We start from the raw sequence: 22,923 nt of genomic DNA, 5'->3' as shown, positions 1-22,923 counted from the left end.
AATGAGCTCTGTAAACCTCACAATTATACCGGGCTACCGTACATGAGATACTTACGGACGTTGGCATTCATACCGTATCGTCGTATACATTCTGAAATCTCATCTGAATGATGGAATTCTACTTCACGAATTTACAATATGCGGAGGCACCTTTACATTTTAGCCTTTATATGATTGGGAACATGTTGGAGATGACGTCTGTCATGGAGATGGAGTGATGAAATTAGCTCGTGTGCAGGAGCTACACGGATTGTTCCAACGGCTTGAGAAACACTTTCTCCAGCAGTTGATAGATCTTGGTTAATGATGATAAAACCTAAATATGTGATTTGTAATTGTTAGTACTATGACGAATGCCTTCATGATATGTGTCAAACACCCACAACCCAGCGCCTCTTCTTTTATTATATATATTTAAAAAACCCATAATCGTTTAATAAGAGAAAATATTTTGCCTTTACTGCATTGCCCCATAATCCTCAGCCATGAACTATCCACTGCTGGACGAAGGCCTCCACAAGTTGCCACTATCCCCTCGTGTTCTCGATGCAGCAATCGATCTCGCTTCTGCACATCATGAGCTGATTCTTGTCACTCCATCTCTGCTGTGGTCGCCCTCTTGAGCAGTCCCACCCATCATGTCACAACATAAACCGCAAGGCGCAAAAGGTTTGTGTATGCCCGCCTCGTTTACCTGTCCGTTTTATCAGCTCATCCATCCATCTATCTGTGCGTCAATATACACCAGCCCATCTGTCTTGTGAGTGTTTATGTAGTTAAGTATAGTCTGGATGTCAGACACTATGTCACCCTCGATGACAGCTCATTGACTTAAACCATTAATAATCCATTGGTTTCCATGTCTGGCCGAAGAGGCTTCGTCTCTGGTTTTGTAGTTAACTCTGTTCTCTAGGAATAGGTTTTAACCTTTAAACTGGCACAAAAACTGACACCTTTATTCAAGGCATCATGTTTGCAATAACCACAACACAAGCAGTCAAAATGCAAACAAAAAAGACAACTCTGATAATAATATGCACTGTCCTTAAATTTGATTGGTCCACACCCGAGACGGCTTTTCTTAGAGCCTAGTCTCCACTGGTGTTGGACCAGAAGACGCCTTTTGGCGTCTTCTGGTTCAACACCAATGGAGACAGTGCATATTATTATCAGAGTTGTCTTTTTTGTTTGCATTTTGACTGCTTGTGTTGTGGTTATTGCAAACATGATGCCTTGAATAAAGGTGTCAGTGTTTGTGCCAGTTAAAAGGGTAAAACCTATTCCTATATCTTGTTACTGGCAAAGGAGGTCTCATAATGTAAAAAACTCTGTTCTCTGTCTCGTCACATGCTTAAAGATCACACGCGTGTGCTTCCTCTGATTTGTGTCACCCTTTTATTACTGACTCAACAGACCGAGTAATTTGAGGCATGCTGTTGTTATTCCTTATTAGTTCCCATCATTTTATATCACTCATAGGCAGTGCACCTTTCACATACAATCCCACGCAGAGCGCTCACGATGACAGTTTATTGCGATTACAGACATTAAATTACAAAAAAAATGGTGTAACTAACAAAGGATTAGACATCATTAAGTGCTTTAAAAATAGAGATGATGACACAGTGTGCTGATGATGATAGTAATGCTGATGTTAAAGCTCGTAATCTGCTCCTGCTCATGATGATGGTATGATGATAACAATGACAATGGCAGCCGTTATAATACTGATTATAGTAATTCTGATGTTAATTCTGATTAATATGATGATCCATAATAGAGGTTTTTTTTGGGTTAGATGATGATGATGATGAAAATGAGGACAATGATGACGATGATGACGATGCTGATGCTGATTTTGGAACGATGCCGATGTCGATGATTGCCCCCGTAGGTTCACCGTTCTGGTGCCTGCTGGACATCGTTCCCATCCGCAATGAGAAGCGAGAGGTGGTGCTCTTCCTCGCCTCCTTCAAGGACATCTCGGACACCAAGCGAGGGCCGACGCAGGACGGCGTCAAGGAGGCCGGTGCGTAGCTCTCGCGACGTGCGCCCTCGCAAACTGCACAGCGGTCGCATTTGATTTCAGCTATACGTGTAAGCAGTGCATATACAAACCCGTGAACCCTTTATCAGTGCCCTACCTTATTACAGACCAATTCAGACTTGTTGGTCACCGCGTACCCTTATACATCTCAGCGTTCATCCTACAATGTCCCATCACAAGGGAGAAACACAAACAAATAGATTTTAAAAAAAGATTGCCCGTATTGAAACGGCTGTACGCCGCATGGACCTGAACACTCAATTTCCCTGTACAGGAATATAGGTAAACCGTATGGGTTGACATACGGTTTACCCAGACACATACAGTGGGAAGCGGCAGCGTAGTGGTTAGCGCACTGCGCTACGAACCGGGCGACCCGAGTTTGATTCCCACTCAAGGCCAACACCAGTGACGATTATCTGAAACGGTCCTGGGAATCCCTTAGGTCGACTCAGCCTCAAATGAGTACCTGGTGTGATGTGTAAACATCGCCACTTGGGAGACAAAGGCGGCCGGGCGTGGTGTGGGTCACCCACCCCCTCGTGTGCTGTGCCGATCTTCATAGGTGCTCGCTAACAGCACTTGCCTCAAGAATCTGTAAGGCTATACAGGGATATTTGTATTATATACACATTGCAGGGAGCGATGGTGTAGCGGTTAGTGCGCTGTGCTACGAACCCGGCTACCCGAGTTCGATTCCGCTCAACGGTGACGATTATCTGAACCGGTTCTGGACCTCCCCTAGGTCTACTCAGCCTTAAATGAGTGCTTGGTGCGGTGTGTGAACGCCACTGGGGAGACAAAGGCGGCTGGGCATGGTGCTGGCCACCCACCCCCGATGAGTGAGGGCTAGTTAACTTGCACCGGTGCACCGGAAGAGCGAATCGAACCGGCAACCTCTGGACCACAAGTCCAGTGGTGCACTGGCCGTCACGCTACAGCAGTCCCCCCCCCCCCCCCCCCCCCCATCGTGACAAAGGACATGACAGGGAGCTGTAAAAGAAAGTAATACATTATTCATGGTACGTTTTCACTAATTAAGCTGCCTTTGTCAGAGACGTCAACGTGGGTGGCTCGTGACAGACGCTCTCGTTGACCGGGCCGTGTCCCCCCCACGCCGACCCCCAGCAGAGGAGAGACCGCGGCAAAAGGGGCAGACTGGCTCCGGTTTCAACACGAGCCGACGACGCAGCCGTGCCGTGCTGTACCACCTGTCGGGGCACCTGCAGCGGCAGGACAACAGCAAGCTCAAGCTCAAAAACGTGAGAGCACTCGCCCGCGCAGGGTGGGTGGGGTCACGAGTTCACAGCAAGCCCTGGCGTTTGCCCCTCACTTGTGTTAGAGTCTTCCGACCGTCGCCAATCTGTGGCCGCCTGGAACGCCCTTCGTTCCGATATTAGGAAGCCACTGGAGGTACGCACTTCTAAATCTAGATTGAAAAATCATTTCTCGAGAACTGCTTTTTTGTGTTTAGTTTGTTGTCCTTCCCCCACACCTCAGATAAGCACGCTTGGCTACGTACGGTGTGAAAGAAGTTCAACATACATACATGCAATGATCGCGGAGTGAATTCTAGCGGCCAGGGTGTGAATTGCACTACCATCCCAGTGTCCATGAGCACGATATGAAATGCCAGTGGTAGTTTATTTATGTGAATTTGATGAACATATCTTAGACGTTCACTCTATTAATGCAGCCTAAAACAATGTCCCGATGCGATCAGCATTGGCGTTGGTTGAATAAATGGGTTGAGCATTGTGTTGGTGTGCCGCTTTCTGTCCACCATCATCATTTTATTCAGTCATCAAATTGTACTTTGCACAATTCAAAACTTGTCCTAAAGGGCAACATGGCAAAAACAAACAGGTGAGAGAGTGAACCAGTAAAATAAAAAAAAAACTAACATTTGTATGTGGGAACTCCCCCCCCCCCCCACCAAAAAAAACCATTTGCCAATACACAAACACACTTTTATGGCAGACCGCCAATAGTAACAATAATAACAAGAACAACAACCAGGGCTAAAATTACCCACTGCCATAGTTTGCAGCTCACTTGTCGACTAAATGAGAGTCCATGTGATTGAAATCCACAGCCATGGCAAGAGATACCCTGGGCACGGTGTGCTGCATGCAGTTATATATTTCTGGGTCACTGTGAAATTCAACCCTTGTAATAACAACAACAGCATTAACAGCCACAATCCACGTGTCAGCCTTGCCGTGCATATGCGCGCGTGTGCCCACCGCGTGCAGAACGTCTTTGGTCCGGAGAAGGCGGCGCTGCCCGAGTACAAGGTGGCGGCGGCGCAGCGCTCGCGCCTCATCCTGCTGCACTACGGCACGTTCAAGGCCGGCTGGGACTGGCTCATCCTGCTCGCCACCTTCTACGTGGCCGTCACGGTGCCCTACAACGTGTGCTTCCTGAACTCCGATGAACAGTGCACGTCGTCGCGCAGCACCATGGTCAGCGACATCACCAGCGAGATCCTCTTCATCATCGGTCAGCCTCCCGCACGTCACGTTGCCCGCCTGCCACCGTCCCCCCCCCCCCCTGCTCCCAGAGGGCTCTCTGTCACGCCGCGTTGATAAGAGTCCACTATTCACCTTCTTTTCAATGCAGCCAATTCCTATCTGTTCGCTTAATGGGGAGAGTCCATTTAACTCTGGCGCTGTCAGCTAACATGTTGCAGCGGTGACATTCATTCGTTCTCGTCAAAGCAAGGTGCCACTCGCTGAAATCTCGTGACACTTTGCGCGAACGAGTTCTCGAGTACACCCGTAGCCACGTGGGTTGAGCTGTCAATCCATGCGGGGTTTTTGCAATGTGATGGCAACTGCGGCGGTGTTAATGTGTCTTTTTAGGCGGCCGCTGCTCCGCAGTCATTTGCATCAATGGCAGGATTTTATCTCTTCCTTTTGTTGCCAGAGGGAAAGTTCACAAAGACGTTTCCTAAAATGTAATGTAATAAATGGAAATGCTTGGGCATTTCCAGCACTCGGAGATAGGGTTTTTGAATACAGCAAAGCATATCCGTCCTGGCTGTTATGAGCACTGCATCTAAAATTCAGCACACGTTCAGTATCATTCTCAAGGCAGTCATAGAGATTGACTACTTCTGGTACGCAGATATATGTACCATTTACTACTGGAGCAATTACATGAGGTGATGGGTAAGTGTAGACATTTCTCACTCTGAGATTTCAGTAAGTGCCAACCACTCCATTTCTTTGATTTCAGAAACGATGACATTCATGGTGCCGTGAGATTGCGGCTCTCACTCCTGCTGTGCAGTGAGAGTGGCTGCGTGGTTAAGGCATGGAAGGAAGGGTGAGAATGTGGGCCATTAGATATGAAAATAATAACCCAACTACACTCTTTTTTTGTATTTTACCAGGTAAGGCCCACTGAGCTATATAGCTCTTTTTCAGAAGCGACCTGGACACAAATCATAGCTCAACGAAGTTGCTTATCATGGGAGAAATTTATAGCAGCCAAATACCCAAAACGCATGTTTCTAAATGTGGAGGGGAAAACCAGAGGTCCCAGAAAAAAATCTACGGCAACAACGGGGAGAACATGCAAACTCCATATATACAGGTGTCAGGGTCGGGATCGAACCCACGACCTCCTGCATACTAGGCAAGGGAATTAAAATCTCGCCACAGTGGCACCCCTACGAGTGGAGGTGATGACAGACAAAACGCCCGGGCAGCGTTTAGAACTGCAAGCGTCTTATTTACACCTCGTTTTTATTGCTTTGTTTTTGTACCCTTTCCCCATCTGACTGCCAGCGATTTTCTTCACGTAAAAAATCGCTCCAACAATTCTGTGTTTGCACGGCAATTGTTCGAGTGGTGCGTAACGCAAATGTACCCAAAAGCCTCGGCGCTGCATAAAAACGCATCGGAAATCACGCGGCCGCCCAATGTCCCCGTTCCCGTCGCGCGCGCGCTCGTTTACGTGTGCCGCCGCGGGGCTGGGCTGGGGGGCATGTCGCCGACCAGTGGTGGCGGTGGCGAACACCGACGGTAATCCTGTCTCCTCGTCTGAGCGCGCAGACATCGTCCTGAACTTCCGCACGACGTATGTGAGTGGCTCGGGCCAGGTGGTGTACAATGGGCGCTCCATCTGCCTGCACTACGTCACAACGTGGTTCCCCATCGACCTCATCGCCGCCCTGCCGTTCGACCTCCTGTGCGCGTTCAAAATCGCCGTGGTAAAGGCGCCCGGCGGTTTGTGTGATGGGTTCAGGGGTCAGTGAGCGAGGTGATGGAGGTGATCTGTAATCGCTTGAATCTAGAAGGTAAAATATAACACCACAAAGTCAGGCATCCATGCGGCCTCATTAAAACCCCACAAACTCAACACTAACCCAAAGTCTCAGAATATGTATTTATACCGGAGGAATCCGATGAGCTATAAATCTATTTCTCACAGATGTTCAGTAGGGGCAGGTAATAATGTTACAACAACAAACAATACAACAAACATGATAGTAGTGCAACGTACAAGAAAGGTCAACAAATCGCCCGAACATACAAATGAAACTAAACCACCCCTATCCTATCAGGCAAATCCCACTGATGTATGAACTTCTTTTTCAGAATGGACCTATCTCAACAAAGTGACTTACCATTGGGACATTTATACCAGCAAATTCATGTAAATAATCTCAATTCATGTTTCTAAATGTGGAGGGATAAGCTGGGAGGACCCAGATAAATAAATCCACCTGACCACGTGGAGAACATGCAAACTCAAAATATACAGGCGTCACGGTCGGGACTGAACCCCAACCTCCTCCATACCACCCTCAACACTAACCCACAGACGTAACACCAATATACAGCCTCAACATCAATCCACAGCCTAAACACCAACCCACAGACTCAACACCAACCCACGGCCTCAATGCTAACCCAAAGCCTTATCACCGACATACAGCCTCAACATTTTACATTACAGCTTCAATACCAATCTACAGCCTCAACTCTAAACCACAGCCCCCAACACGAACCCACAGTGGAGGCACAATGTAAACACAAACAAAAATAGCCATAGCTGAAAAGATGATTCGCTAACAACCGAGAGTAGATGTGAGCATTCTACTAAATACTCGTTCGACACCAAACTCTCACCTACTGGCCGACCAACCACTGGTACATGGCCTCACACTTCCTCCGACCCTACCCTGAACCCCAACTCCGATGCTTCCCATGGAGCCCTGCCTGGGGAAGCCTCGACAATTATCTGACCATTTTCAGTTTCAGCGGTCGCAAGCACGCACGGCGCAGCCAGAGGGAATTGGATTCGTGGCATAGGGCCACGATATATATAAAAACAAATATTTAATCCGCTTCGAAGATCATCCTAAACCAAGTTGGGTTAAAAGTTTATTCATAGCAGCAATCTGGTGCAGAGATTTAACGTGCCACTCCCATACATTTGTTTGAGGCCTTTGTGTTAATGTAATGAAAAAAAATGTACGTTCTATATAGTATATATCTACACACACACAGTATGTAATTACATTACTCATGAAATGTGGTATGAATTACGAAGCAAATGATACATCTTTACTATTTTTAGGCAGCTTCTGCAGAAATAACAAGTACACGTTCGTTTGCGCGAATTATATAACCCCCACGCACACGCTGACCGTTTGAGCCCTTTTTAAACAGACCGTGTTTTCGCCATTCTATTCAAACAAACGAACAAGTTTATAATGAGCAGTCTATAGCCAGACGTAATGTCTGGGGAACAAAAATATCACGCTCAAGTATCGCTTTCGTTTCATTGCCACTTGTATCCTTAGCGTTTTTACGATGTTCCAATGTACAGCAGCGTGGTACCACAACACTGCTTTTCCTGCATTCAGCCACCGAATACTAATGGAGTGGGGGGGGGGGGTATTGTTTGATACAAATCAATCGGTGCTGATATAAAAACAATAATGATATACAATAATGTACAGCCCTTTGTCCATCCACTGCTGGATGGAACCCATCTCCATGCCGTGTGGGTCGCGGGAGTTGTGTGAGCATACTTCACCAAGCTGCCCGGTTTGGGTTCTTGTCGGGGGTGGGACAGATGCCTGGGATCGGTTCAGACCTCGCCCCGCCACTGACGTTAACCGTAGCCAGCAATCAGTCACTAAAACTCAGGCGTGGTACGATTCGAAGGTAGATTTTTTTTTTACCTGGGTGGGGGGTTTTGTGACAAGCGCCACCATGATGTTAGGCAGTAAGTTGTAACAGGGTTGCCAATGTAAATGATCACTGCCATCATTCTCATCGTCATCGTCGTCATCATTAAAATGCAACGGTGGACTGAGGGTGGCATTCGGATGGCATGTTTTAAGTCACAGTTCCAATAAACAATGCCATTCACACTTTTGATTTGTAAAACATCGACAATGGATAGTTTGTCTCTCCAAGGCTATTCGACCACCAGTGCCCCTTACACAAACGTGTGCATGTGTGTGCATTTGTACGGATATTTATTCACGTACTCATCTCTATGCTCGCACGACACACTGCATGGGAACGTGTATGAACTCCATTTTTACGCAGGACCTGTGCATGACAGCCTCTTGCTGATAAGTGCTATTGATTTCGTTTGGTTAGATTCTTGATATTGTCAATCCCTTGTCTGCTGAGATCAATGACGCTTTTTCTTATAACACACTGGGATGAACACCAATAGATTTTCCCACACTAGACATTGTTGTTCTTGTGGGGGGGGAGGGGAAATAATTTCGACGAGGCTTTAGAGGCAGGGCAGCCCGAAACCATCGACAACACCCAGTGAGAAAAGTGCACAAAAGGAACAGTTACTGCGTTACAACAACAAAAACATCCGAAAGACATAATTGGGCCAGTATTTTTGTCAAGTAGGCATTGGAACAATGGTCTCCATGAGTCCGGTGGCCAAGGGGGGATGATGCTATTGAGGTCAGATTTTGAAGGCCGTGCGTCTACACGGTTCAGCGGCCACGGATCTGGTTTGAGGGTAGAGAGTGCTGGCGAAGCGTGGAAGCATCAATGGCTTTGGTCGCGATGACACCTGGCTTGATTGGTCAGGCAGAATCAAAGAGAGGAAGACCTTATTACATCCATAATAGAGGGGGGGGGGGGTTTGGGGGTTAGATCGTATAAATATATAAATGTGTCGTTAAAACCCGCCACCACCCGACACAGCCAACTGGTAAGGGTTGTCACGTAAACAGAACATGCCAATTCGTCACTAGTACAGCACACAGGTGTATTGGAGAGCCATGTTCTGTTTACGTGACAACCCTTACAAGTTGGCTGTGTCAGGTGGTGGCGGGTTTAAACGACACATTTATATATTTACGCGATCTAACCCAAAAAACCTCTATTATGGATGATATTGGTCACGAAAGCCTACGTGTTAAACTGAGCGTATTACATGTTCGTAACGGGTTTTCGATTACCCCTGTTAAAAATGCGCTCGTGTGTGGTCCCTCTGTCACGTGTTGGTGTCTCTGTTTTTCGAGTACCTTTGAAAAATGAGCTCCGGGTCCCTTTCCACCGCCGCTCGATACATAGGGACGTCCCTTCGGATGGCCAACACAATAATTAGTGACGCCGTTAATCCTGACGCACGCTTCATTTTTTTGTCCAAGGAAAGCTTTCGGCGTAGACATAGATTCCAGCTCGTGGAACAAATTATCTCCGTGGAGCAGGTTCAATTAGCAGGCCGGGGGTTGATAAAGATGTCTTTATCTGCTTGTAACCATTGCATGTGCCCTATTTTAGTTCCCACAGATGAGATTTCTCCCGTGGTTGACCATGAATCGTCATGGTGTAGGCGTTAGCGTCGTCCCTGCTTGGATTTTACAGTGACTCTGATATGTTGTAGTCAGCATGGGTACCAGCTATGGGGAAATCTTGACGTTTATCTGAAAATATTTGTTGAAACTAGAGCTATAAATAACTCATTAACTCATCATTATGACTAAATATTGCACTGGATATTGAACATTTTGGTCATGTAATTATTGCATTTTAGGACTCCTGCAATTTAGCTTAAAAATATGACAGCATATAAAACAAGAGCTCAATTTATCTAATGAATAAATAATTCCGACGAAATATCTCACTGCAAACTGAACAATTTGGTGTATTTATTGAACGTTTAGAGATCCTAAACTTTTGTGCAAAAACATGCACCTGGAGCTGCGTATATATCTCATTGACACATCATTTTTGGCTCAACATCGCACACCAAATTTAGTCAATTTTGCAGTGTATTAAGCGATGGACTTTCGGAGGACACAATTGAACCCTTTCCCACTCCAAGACGTCTACCGTGCGCCGATCTTCCTACGCAAAGTTTTCCCGTGAGTTCTCACAGGTGTCGGCTGTCTCGTGTGCCGAACGGGCGGGCAGGACATTTAATTAACGAGCACAATTCAGCAGATACTTTCACCATTACTTGCCGGATGGACACGGCGGACAGCGCTGCAGTTGTGTGTTTTTTGTGGTCGCGACAAATGACGGCAATTCTCTTGGGTTAGCGTTTACAAGAATCTTAACCGTGGTCATTTTAAAATGTCAACGCGTTCACAGAGCTGGAGATGTATACAGTGAGGGAAAAAAAGTATTTGATCCCCTGCTGATTTTGTACGTTTGCCCACTGACAAAGAAATTATCAGTCTATAATTTTAATGGTAGGTTTATTTGAACAGCGAGAGACAGAATAACAACAAAAAAATCAGGAAAACGCATGTCAAAAATGTTATAAATTGATTTGCATTTTAATGAGGGAAATAAGTATTTGACCCCTCTGCAAAACATGACTTAGTACTTGGTGGCAAAACCCTTGTTGGCAATCACAGAGGTCAGACGTTTCTTGTAGTTGGCCACCAGGTTTGCACACATCTCAGGAGGGATTTTGTCCCACTCCTCTTTGCAGATCTTCTCCAAGTCATTAAGGTTTCGAGGCTGACGTTTGGCAACTCGATCCTTCAGCTCCCGCAACAGATTTTCTCTGGGATTAAGGTCTGGAGACTGGCTAGGCCACTCCAGGACCTTAATGTGCTTCTTCTTGAGCCACTCCTTTGTTGCCTTGGCCGTGTGTTTTGGGTCATTGTCATGCTGGAATACCCATCCACGACCCATTTTCAATGCCCTGGCTGAGGGAAGGAGGTTCTCACCCAAGATTTGATGGTACATGGCCCCGTCCATCGTCCCTTTGATGCGGTGAAGTTGTCCTGTCCCCTTAGCAGAAAAAAACACCCCCAAAGCATAATGTTTCCACCTCCATGTTTGACGGTGGGGATGGCAGCATTCCTCCTCCTCCAAACACGGCGAGTTGAGTTGATGCCAAAGAGCTCCATTTTGGTCTCATCTGACCACAACATTTTCACCCAGTTGTCCTCTGAATCATTCAGATGTTCACTGGCAAACTTCAGACGGGCATGTATATGTGCAATCTTGAGCAGGGGGACCTGGCGGGCGCTGCAGGATTTCAGTCCTTCACGGTGTAGTGTGTTACCAATTGTTTTCTTGGTGACTATGGTCCCAGCTGCCTTGAGATCATTGACAAGATCCTCCCGTGTAGTTCTCGGCTGATTCCTCACCGTTCTCATGATCATTGCAACTCCACGAAGTGAGATCTTGCATGGAGCCCCAGGCCGAGGGAGATTGACAGCTCTTTTGTGTTTCTTCCATTTGCGAATAATCACACCAACTGTTGTCACCTTCTCACCAAGCTGCTTGGCAATGGTCTTGTAGCCCATTCCAGCCTTGTGTAGGTCTACAATCTTGTCCCTGACATCCTTGGAGAGCTCTTTGGTCTTGGCCATGGTGGAGAGTTTGGAATCTGATTGATTGATTGTTTCTGTGGACAGGTGTCTTTTATACAGGTAACAAGCTGAGATTAGAAGCACTCCCTTTAAGAGTGTGCTCCTAATCTCAGCTCGTTACCTGTATAAAAGACACCTGGGAGCCAGACATCTTTCTGATTGAGAGGGGGTCAAACACTTATTTCCCTCATTTAAATTCAAATCAACTTATAACATTTTAGACAAGCGTTTTTCTGGATTTTGTTGTTGTTATTCTGTCTCTCACTGCTCAAATAAACCTACCATTAAAATTATAGACTGATCATTTCTTTGTCAGTGGGCAAACGTACAAAATCAGCAGGGGATCAAATACTTTTTCCCCTCACTGTATTCGTCACTGGTGTTTGCCGTGAGCGGAAATCGAACTCGGGTAGCTGGTTTCATAGCGCAGCGTGCTAACCGCTACACATACACAAACATACAGCTCAGACAGACACACATTTATATGTGTACATATATATATATCTGAATGCCATTACATAATAGGCAAAGCTTCTTATGTACAGCAGTTGATCCTTGTGACTTAGTGTTAGTCTATACGAGTAGGAAGGTTACACTTTTGCCTGACTGATAGGGCTGATGTAGCCAAGTTGGGAGAGACAGGCAAGGGGAGGCGTGCAGGTGGTGGCTTTGTGAGTAGCGAAGAGGATGTGGGAGCGCCTTCTCTTCCAATCCACGGGCGGGGAGGGGGTTTACACAACGCTGTACACGCGCTGCCATCACCTCCCCCACCACCCCTGCTGATGATATCAGGCCCTGTCCTGGCAGAGGTTCAATCGCAGCGTCGGCAGTTGTTTTATTTATTAATTAAATCGCCCCCCCCCCCCCCCCACTGCTGTGGCGCACTCTTCCGGGATGGAACGAGGGGCCCGTGACTCAACGCCGCTCTATGGGTATGGAGTAGCGAGCCCTGGGCGGCACAATGCACGCGTCTCATCATTGGGCGGCTCGTGGCTGCAGTTCAGGGAAGGCAGAAACGCTTCGGGGGTTTTCCAGTCTTCAGGCGCCGTGTGCAGGTGGCTTTAAACATGATTGGAAAGCCCAGATGATCGGTGACAATCAGGGCTTCCTTTATCTCTGAACAGGCCTCGAGGTTGTACGTGACTCGTAGCCACAGCCACAGAGAGGGGTATGCTGAATGTGATGTGCCGACCGATCCAGCTGAAAATAATCCCCAGTGATATTAATGTCGATGATGACGTGCCAGTGCTGGACTTGTCGGTACCACATGAGGTGACGTAACCTTATAGGTTCCAATTTCTTAATGTGGCCAACAACAGTAAATTGTGTGATGACCATTTGAAATCAGTGGGTTACCGAGTAAATCACTATTTTAAGCTGGATAAATAAATTGGTACCACTAAAGATCTGCCGCTACTTTAGGTGGTAACAATTTTTTGTTCTGGCACATGGACCATTAGACCACTTCTGGAAAGCTGCACGGGCTGCGTACGGCCGTCTGGTTGAGATAGCGTTAGTGCATCGCAATTACTCGATTCAGCTGTATTTGTAATCTCACACATGGGAAACCTGAGATGGATTTATGAGACCTGAAGCTGTCATGATACCAGCTTGACCACTATGCAATTGCTAAATGACGGAGCTATGAGAAACAACAGTGGATCTCCTATGGAATGACTCAGCTTTGTCATAGGAATGTGGCATTTCTACCACTGCCTGTAAATAGGAGAAGAGCACATCCTTATGCTCATTGTAAAAAAAGCCACTTGGATTCGTTTTTGGTCAATACCCTTAAATTTGCCTGGCAGATACATGGTTTTGATATAGGCTTGTCTATATAAAAAAGAGAACTATCAAAAGGCAATGATGAGTGGGTCCTCAAGCAATATGTTTAACGTGGCTATGAAGTGATAGGCATCGCGATTCAATGTTGGATAATGATGCCTATCACTCTGATGCGTATCACTGCTTTTCGCAGAGCTAATTGGATGCCTCTTTCGTGTGATGGTTGGGAAATGCTTTCATCCAGCAGCGGATTGACCGTGGCTGATGGTGATGATGATGCCAGTGAATCAGGTGCACACGTGACGTGCCATCCACGTGGGCGCAATCAAGCACCAGCGCTGCTGGATGGTTTAGTTGTGGAAATACTGGGGGAAATTTGCGAAAAGTGGACTTTTAATTGAAACAATCGTATTAAACGTGGCTTTAATGCATTTCTTTCTCAGCGAATAGGACATTACATTATCATCTGTTTAAACACAGGTGCATAATTGGGAAAACCTCAAAGTGCGAGGCAGACTTTTTGACTAAAACAATGCGTGGCAAGAGCCTAACCACGTCGGAGTTAAAATAATATATATTTTTAAGTCGACGGGAGAGATACGATCAAGGATGACTGTTCTATTCCTTTATTCATTTTCTAATGAAAGTACTCCCTCCGAGGCAGATGTAAGTGCAGTTCACCATTGTTAGAGATCATTCATTAGTTGATTGATTGCTGGCTGCAGAGCACGTTCCAATCAATGCGGTGACAGCACATACCAATGGCTCTTACCGCTCCGCTATCCCCATGACAGCGTCTCGCTTCATCGAACACTCACTCACGAAGTGTGCCAAAGTGGTCCTTTAGTCGTGGTGAGCTGTGGGCTACCGACTCCGCTGCACAACAAATGCTAGCATTAACACCCTGGCACTCTTTTTGATTCAGCGAGTGGTGCCTCAGGCTCAGGAAGCTGAACTCGTGTGCCCTGAAGCGACATTTAGAAGAAACGAATAAAGAATGAGAGTAAAGTTATGGCACCTACGGTAATAACGTTGACACGACGCCTCGTCGAAAAGTGAACATTCGTGAGCAAGGGATAAATTAACGAAGCATTTTATACCACCAGAGGGTAGAGATGTACGCCCTTGTTTTGCTGAACAATTATGTAAACAGAGTGACTTGCACGCAGAGTGCAATCAATGTATGGGTCTCGTAGCTTTTACAGAACCATGAATCAGGGAATAGGAAGGTCTTAAAGCTTTATCTTGAAAAATGCCGATGCATCATAAATGTAATTATCTTCAAATTTGGACTGCTTGGAAACCAGCCTTCTTATTTTAAGATCTGCACTTTACTTTTATGTTTGAATCCATAACCATTGCATCTATGGGTTTTTGTAGAACACTGCTAAAACATTTTCAACAGCAGGCATGTACTGCTGTACTGCTGGAGGCCTGAATCTATCCCTCAATTTGTCGCCCAATGTCCAAAGCCTTCTCAGCCGCTTCTGAAGCCTGTGCACTGGTTTGCCCTCGGTGCGCTGCAGAATAGATTGTAAGATGGCACTTGCTGGCTCAGAAAAGCAGCTCAATTGGACAACAATCGCACCTCCGACGCAGGCTAAAGAAAGATTCACATTCTCGATTTAAAGCTTTCGTGACTGCAGTAATTCATATTCTTAGCTCTTTCGGTAAAGTCACGTTGAAGGGAAACAGTAAAATAATAAAATATATATAAAAAACAATAAAAATTCTCACGACGTTTCGACCATAACACAAACGGTCATCATCAGGTGTGAAAATCAACGGCATATTCACATTCTCGTCGTGTGCTGCGTTTTCGGTCATACGCCAACCCCCGAAAGTGATGCAAAGCGAACACCACAGATCACAGCAGCGCCAGACGTCTGGGACTCTGCTAGGCTGGGGGCCTGCTGCCTTCGAGCGGACAGTCAACTGCAGCTCTGTGACGAGTTTTCAAGATAGATATCAAAACACGAATGTTCACAAAGTGCTTTCGGAAGCAGATGTCAAACATACTAAGTCACCAGCAAGCACCTCAGAATCTTGGGAATTGTCAGCGCTATACAAATGGAAATTATTATTACTATCAGGAATGGAGGGATTCAAGACTTCGTTTAATTATAATGTAAAGAGAGGAAAGACTCGATACATGTACCGGTAAAGTTGTTTTGTTTGTTTACTCAAGTGTTGGGGTTAGCTGTTTTATTTTGGCATATATAAAACTCATCGGCCTATAAATACTCATTTTCGGTGGGGGTCTGATGACACAAAATAAATATGGTGACAGCGAAACAACAAACAAAAAAATATACAACTGTACTCGGGCAAGTTCCGAATGGCAATTGCCATCTATCACCATGGTGCAACGAGCACACAAAAAATACAAGGCTCGAAAAAACGCATCGCGTTCAAAAACCTATCTTTATAACGTAAAATTTGCAAAGCAGAACGATCAATTTGCACATACGCTTGAAAGAAAATCCGAGGTGCAAAAAAGTGATTCCATGCAGGACAAGGGGTGGTGAGGTTTTGATCCCAAACATTTTTGCACAGTTATTCCAGGGATTAGGTGCCACTAAACGGAACGAATGTACTGTACACTCTTTGGTTCTTTCGGTAAAGTCACGTAGGTATAAAATAAAATAATTCACGACGTTTCGATTGCAACACAAGCAATCATCATCAGGTCGGAAAACCACAGCTTTCCCAAAACCACAGCTTTCCCACCTGATGATGATTGCTTGTGTTGCAATCGAAACGTCGTGATTTATTTTATTTTATACCTACGTGACTTTACCGAAAGAACCAAAGAGTATGTATTCCTGCAGTCACGAAAGCTTCAAATCTAGATTGGAACGAATGTAAACCGAGTTTGGTTCTCACACGGGGGACGTTAAGTAGGAACAGGGAGGAGCTTATAAAATGGGGGAATTCAAGTGAGGGATTAAACAATCAAATAACTTGGCAATATTCCAGCTCTGAGAGTTACAATGATGAGCTTACCTGTCATTTGATTAACTGGACTCCGCGTGGCAAAATGAGTAGGCAAGTGCTGCCTGCTTAACTGTGTCGAACACTTGAAGGATCTCAGAGGTAGCCCTGTGATATCTGCTTCCATGGGCGTTTTTTTCTAACCCGAAGGGCCGCGCTGCTCTGCGAGGGATCTGAACGGATACTTTCTCTTGTGCTACGATGCTCATAGCGCACCGGGGATGACGTTGCAGGAAAACACATTTTCCGGAATAAAATTGTGGCAAATCACAAAGGCCGCGCGTTTTGGCCATTTTACGAAGATGGGAATATGACCCCATTTACAGGCACTCCATCCGCTAGGGGTGATGGCACTCATGTGGGCAGTGTAAATTGCAAATAATTGATTCTCATGCGCTTGATTTGATGCATGTGTAAGGACAGTACGGGTCCCCGTGACCGTGGTTACTAATTAACGTGACGGGCACTGACAGGGTCGCGTGAGGATAAGCACGGGACCTAAACGGTCGTGAATAGTTATTGAGACAGAGAGAGACAGGGCCAGGTGCAGTGAGAGAGGGTTCGGGAAAAGGGGCGTGGCCGGGTCGTGAGGGGGATAAAAGCCGGCGTGGAACAGGGCTCTGGGCTGCTGTTGTGGGGGAACCAAGGAGCTGCCCTTGCTGTCGTCATGTTGGAGCGGGTCGTCTTCATCATCTTGGAATGGGCACCTTGTGGTCTTGGAAGGCTAGGGTTATATTGTCTCTGTGACTGCTACGCGTCCGCTCCTGTGTCGCTAGCCAACTACACAGGGAGCGTCGCGTAGAGTCACGGAAGTTACCCAGCTGTATATAGTCACTCGCGGTTACACGTTAAGTTATCAGTGAGTCGGTGGACTTTATTCATAATAAATATACATATAGCCGAACAAGACGGTGTCTCTGAGAGCTACATTACACATGCATTATGAGCGTAAGAATCGGATTTAATGTGACTCATCAATGCATCATTGCACGCCTATATAACGCCTCAGGTAGAAGCATCCTGGAGTAATATTTTTCGGCTTTCCGTAGTAAAAAGAATACGATTAGTATTTATTTTAGAGTAAAACGTCATAGTGGTTTCCTGAACACATGAGCATGATACTGAAACTCCACATTCCTATGACTGGAATGCTAATTATTCACTCGTAAAAAAGTGATGTGCAGCCCTTTGGCAAGAACATTTGTGTATAAAGGTTTCCGCACACTGTCTTGGCCATGGGGATTATTCGACCATAGTTCGCCACGATGGTCAGTGCGGGTTGGTGAAAGGGGGGGGGGTGGGGGGGGGGCAAGACCGGTTCAGATATTGCTCGCTACTGAACGTTAGCCGTGGGTCAGGAGTACGAAGATCCTCGTGCGCTAAGCACTGCGCCGCCACCACTCCAACGCGTCGCTCGCCCTCCCACGTGTGTCACCACCCCCTGTCTTCCCCTGACGTGTGCTGCACAGACATCGTTTGTGCACCTTCTGAAGACGGTGCGGCTGCTGCGCCTCCTGCGGCTGCTACAGAAGCTGGACCGCTACTCGCAGTACAGCGCCGTGGTGCTCGCCATGCTCATGTGCATGTTCGCCCTGCTCGCGCACTGGATGGCCTGCATCTGGTACATCATCGGCTTCGAGGAGATGAAGTCCACCGACTTGGTGACGCACCAGATCGGTAAAGCCGCGTCGACACACTGCCGAATTTCTGGGAGGCTCAGCGGTGACACTTGAGGCATTCTGACCCGGGTCGGCTGGATAGGAGGGACAAGTTACGTACCGAGGCTGCGTAACGCGAGATGTTTGGCACATGTTTGAAGCTTAGTTAATGAGAATAAATAAAATATGAGTTTGGCACAACAAACATTACTGTCAGCGGTAGGGCAGATGGGAAAGTGCTGGTACCCGCCCCTCCCCCTGCTCCCTTCCCCCGACTGTGTGGACCAGAGTTTAACTTGAAGGGATTATAGAGGGAGCTCTGTGGCGTTCACTGCCATGGTCCATTCTCTAACATGAAGCGTTGCACTGCTCTGCAAGATATCTGAAAAGATTCTGTGTCTCGTGACAATAGCAAAATCGTTAGCACGATCGAGATAAAAACTGGGGGAAAAGAATAAAAAAAATGGAAACCGAGGAGAGCCAGCTGTAGATTAGTGGTACAAACATGTTAAAGGGATGACGCAAACAACACAATGTAAGATCGCCACCTCAGAGAGTTTTGACACTCAGTGAGTCATTCCTGGATAAATTAAGAATTGTGAATATATTAAATTCTTGTTTTTGGTTTATTTGAGTTTTTACAAACTCTAAAAGTACGGTTTGTTATTTTCGTTGGGGATATTATCTTCATAGTACGGAATGAGCATATGAGATAATATAAAACATAGTTATAAAATAAAATGATGGAAAAGTATGGGTGTATATATGTCCAATAGGGTGTCACTCAAAATTATATATTTTTTATTTTCAAGGTCACGCCTCCTGGTTTTATTAATTTGCTGTTGAACATAAGTTACTGCGAGTTTAAAGGAGATCCCTCTATATTTAATGGTTGCTCAATGGAGTTGAAAATGTATTACCATCAATACACATACAGTCCACAGTATAAACTAAAACGAAACTACCTCATTTTCCAGAATGAAGGTTTTTTTGGGTTAGATTGCATAAATATAAATGTGTTGTTAAACCCACCACCACCCGACACAGCCAATTAGCAAGGAGTGTCACGTAAACGAAACGTGCCAATTAGTTACTACTTCCCCAAACCGGTGTGAGAAAGCCTACGTGTTAAACTACTTTATTTCAGCAGGGAAAGCTCACTGAGCTATTAGCTTTCATTCAGAGGTGACCTGACCATGTACGAGAGCTCACCGAAGTGGCGTATATCATAACATCTGGGAATTTAAAGTACCCACATGATCTAAACGCATGTTTCTAATTGTAGGGGGCAACAATTGAAGGAACCCGGAGAAAAAGCCACGTCACCACGTGGAGAGAGAACACGTGAACTACAAATATAAAACAGGCATTGTCAGCGTTCGGATCGAACTGACGACCTTTGGCATGCCAGGCGAGGGAGATCACATTTCACCACAAAGCAGAAGAGGGGATCTTGAGCAACAGATGCCAATGGCTTTGCCATCTATTAACATTTTCTACACTAGAAGTAACAAATGGTGTCACTGTGATCCAATAAACATGAAACTTCACTTTTCCATCTGCTTAATGAGTGTCACGATAATGTCCATGCAGGTATGCTCGTGTCAGTCGTGTGTGTATAAACAATTTTAAGGTGATCACCATTATTACCTAATGCAAATAATAATTATTATGATTACCTTGAAAGATAATTCTGTATATTAAAAAACACAATTAGGTACAATTTAAAAACCAGGGTTTACCAAATCACCCCTTGTGATTCCGTACCCCCCAATTAGCGTGGGTGGCTAAGTACGGTGTGAAAAAAGTTTCATGTACATACATTCCATATGAGAATCAGTTGCATTTTTTACCATTGTGGTATTTGCAGATAGTCTCATGTGAACCCACAGCATACAGCATATACCAATCTTATACACACACACACACACGATCCATTGCGCACATCGTGAGCATACAAATTGATATCAATTAATATGCTGATGTGTCGTTAGAGCTATAATACGTATCATACAAACTAACTACAGCAAACAAAGTATATAGCTAAATGAAAATATATCGGGGAAGATGCCGGCTTGGGGAAGCTTTCATCCAGCAGCAGATCAAACATGGTTGGTGATTATGATGATGCACTTTAATGTCTAATTAGGTATTCTTGTATATATACATCATATATGAATGTTTATTAGTGCAGTCAGTATTTATTACTTTATCCACATATGGTTATACGTTAAAAAAACAATCCCTGTTACCTTTAGCCGGCTGAGATATTCTCAGTGGGTGACATCCACTCGGCCAGGTGGCTGCCAGAGAGAAATGTAGATAACGGGGCATTCTAAAGAGTAATACACCATAAAAGGTCCCTCGTTTTAATAACTGTTTTGAAATGCGCACGATGTGAGCTGGCCTGTCAGCGCTGAGGGCCGTTGATCAACCAAACAATGGCATTAACAGAAAGCTTCCACGGAACGCTCTTGCTTAAAGGCCTGAGTAATATATTAATTACAGCACAGCAGCGATGGGTACGATTGTCAATTCATAGCTTTCCATATTAAAACATCCTTTATTGTATTCAACAGTTTACAATTTATTTGTTAGGTGTGGTTTACAAAAACAGAAGCTTGACGTGACTCGATGTTCCACTGCTGTTTAATGGTTATTCAAACAAGCAGTGGCTTTGTTGCCTGGATTACGTCTCGAACCTCGGTCAATTCATCAAGGGTCTTTTGTGAAAATTGGCTCGGAGCAGACTGGCGCTCACGAATTGCGATACTCTAATTTTTTTTGTGGCCCGTGGTTCGAGAAAGAAAAAACGGATTGTGCCAATTGGCGTCACGAGTTTGAAAGCAGAGTGCAACAGTCACTGACTTCAGGTCACCGTGCACCGAAAGCTCATACAACGACACATGCAACGCGGATTCCTCACGCTATCGTGCGCGGAGTTCTTCATGGGAATTGTCGTCGCCAATTGAAAACGGAAATTGTCCCCGATTATTAATAATTGCATTTGCACTTGAATTTGCCGTAGAAATTACTTGCGTTTTTTTTTATTACTTTCGTTATTCAAGTCGAGAAATAGTCGAGCAATATATAATAAAAAAAAGATTTCAGCCACGATTCCGAGCTGCGAGGACCAACGAAAGCCATCACCGCTGTTGAATGTTGCACGTTAACATTCATTACATGTCGCGGGCTCCCTGCCCCCCCCCCCCACCACTTTTTTTTGCAAAGCGCATTTTGTGCAGCTGCAATTTATTCTGATAGCACTGTTGGAGGGCGGGGGGGGGCATGTCTTGGCCCTGTTCAGAGCCACAGAGAAGTCATTACAAATGTTCCGCGGTGCAGCCTGGAGCCGCGGAGCTTGAAATCACCGCACGACAATGGACGGCGCCGCATCGTAAAATTACCCCCGGACTTTGACATGAGTGTGAAACTCCGTCTCGTTGGGCGCAATTTCAAGGCAGGGTTGTCATATTTATACATTAATTTATTCAGGCTCGTCGTTATGTTATTGTTTGTCTCGTGCGTTTTGCACCTACCAGTTGCATACATTTCACCCGTATTATTTTGTATTCAATTGAAGGAAAATACAAAACAAACACGGGTAGTTTGCTGCTTTATTTATTTTATGTTCAAATTAGCCACAAACACTTCCGTGAAGTCATTCATGTTTCCCTCCTGCACTTTTAGAAAGGAGTTGTTTAATTCTCCCAGCAATGACGTTTGAGAGTCAGAATCAGAATCTTTATTTATCCTGGAGAAATCCGATGAGCTATGAAGCTCTTTTTGATAGATGTCTATTAGTCGTTTCCAGGGGCGGAGCCAGGGGGGTGACAGGGTAGACAATTGTCACCCCCGAAAAAAAAATCGAAAATCTGAAACATTCTGCGTATAAGTGTACGACACTCGGTCTGGCGGACTCCGTGCAACTGCATTGTCAGAGTGTGTCGCCAACCGATGGCGTGGGGTATAGCCGATTTCTTAGCGCGTCGTCCTCAGCCTGCTCCTGAAGTGCAAGACGAGCCTGCCCTTCAGCGGAGGCGTGATTGTTCGCCTTCGCCGCCGCCGGATGAAGAACGGATTTCGCCACAGTCCGATGAGCAAGAGCGGCAGCTACGGCCTGTTCGCGCTCCGGATCGCGACCCCGCCACGAGGCTACCGATGGCGGCGATGGCGGAGTCGGACGCCGAAGTATTGGGCTACGCGTATCTGCAAGCGGGACGGTTCGTACCGCCTCCGGCTCCACAACCTGGCCTGACCGGGACGTTGAAATACCCGTCCAAGTTCGTTGGCGGCGCTGCCCGCCGCCCGACGGCGTCTTTGTTTTGTTCAGCTCGACTGGCTCGAGTACTCGTTCATCAGCGAGTCTGTTTACTGCTTCTATTGCTACCTCTTCCCGCCGTCGTCAAGCGCAGATAATGTTGCGTCGGCATTCATCTACTCCCCCGGCTTCTCAACCTGGAATAAGATCGGTGGCAAGAATTGCAGCCTACTCAAGCATCAGGGTGGGCACAAGTCGGCACACAACATCGCCGTGAAGAAGGCCAGGGACCTTCTCAACGCACGGCAGCACGTCATCACGGGCAACGCTGGGCTGGCCCGAC

General features: G+C 46.0%; 1 protein-coding gene across 5 annotated transcripts in view; it reads left to right on the top strand.

Annotated features, from left to right (window-relative positions):
- LOC116940917 (voltage-gated delayed rectifier potassium channel KCNH8-like) overlaps nucleotides 1-22,923 on the top strand; it is a 122,594-nt gene that overhangs the window by 62,157 nt on the left and 37,514 nt on the right. For 4 of the 5 annotated variants that reach the window (XM_032951297.2, XM_032951292.2, XM_032951296.2 and 1 more), the window contains 5 exons: nucleotides 1,895-2,029; nucleotides 3,176-3,309; nucleotides 4,303-4,549; nucleotides 6,109-6,266; nucleotides 18,131-18,338. In XM_032951297.2, coding sequence (XP_032807188.2) covers nucleotides 1,895-2,029; nucleotides 3,176-3,309; nucleotides 4,303-4,549; nucleotides 6,109-6,266; nucleotides 18,131-18,338 — 882 coding nt within the window. The remainder of the gene's footprint in view (nucleotides 1-1,894; nucleotides 2,030-3,175; nucleotides 3,310-4,302; nucleotides 4,550-6,108; nucleotides 6,267-18,130; nucleotides 18,339-22,923) is intronic. The other variant, XM_032951293.2, reaches the window with a different exon arrangement.

The sequence above is a fragment of the Petromyzon marinus genome, chromosome 10, assembly GCF_048934315.1.
Source record: "Petromyzon marinus isolate PM22_M1 ecotype Great Lakes invasive population chromosome 10, UKy_Petmar_22M1.pri1.0, whole genome shotgun sequence".
NCBI lineage: Eukaryota > Metazoa > Chordata > Hyperoartia > Petromyzontiformes > Petromyzontidae > Petromyzon > Petromyzon marinus.
Note: the sequence above shows the minus strand (reverse complement) of the source record. Positions and strands in the feature narration are given on the sequence as shown.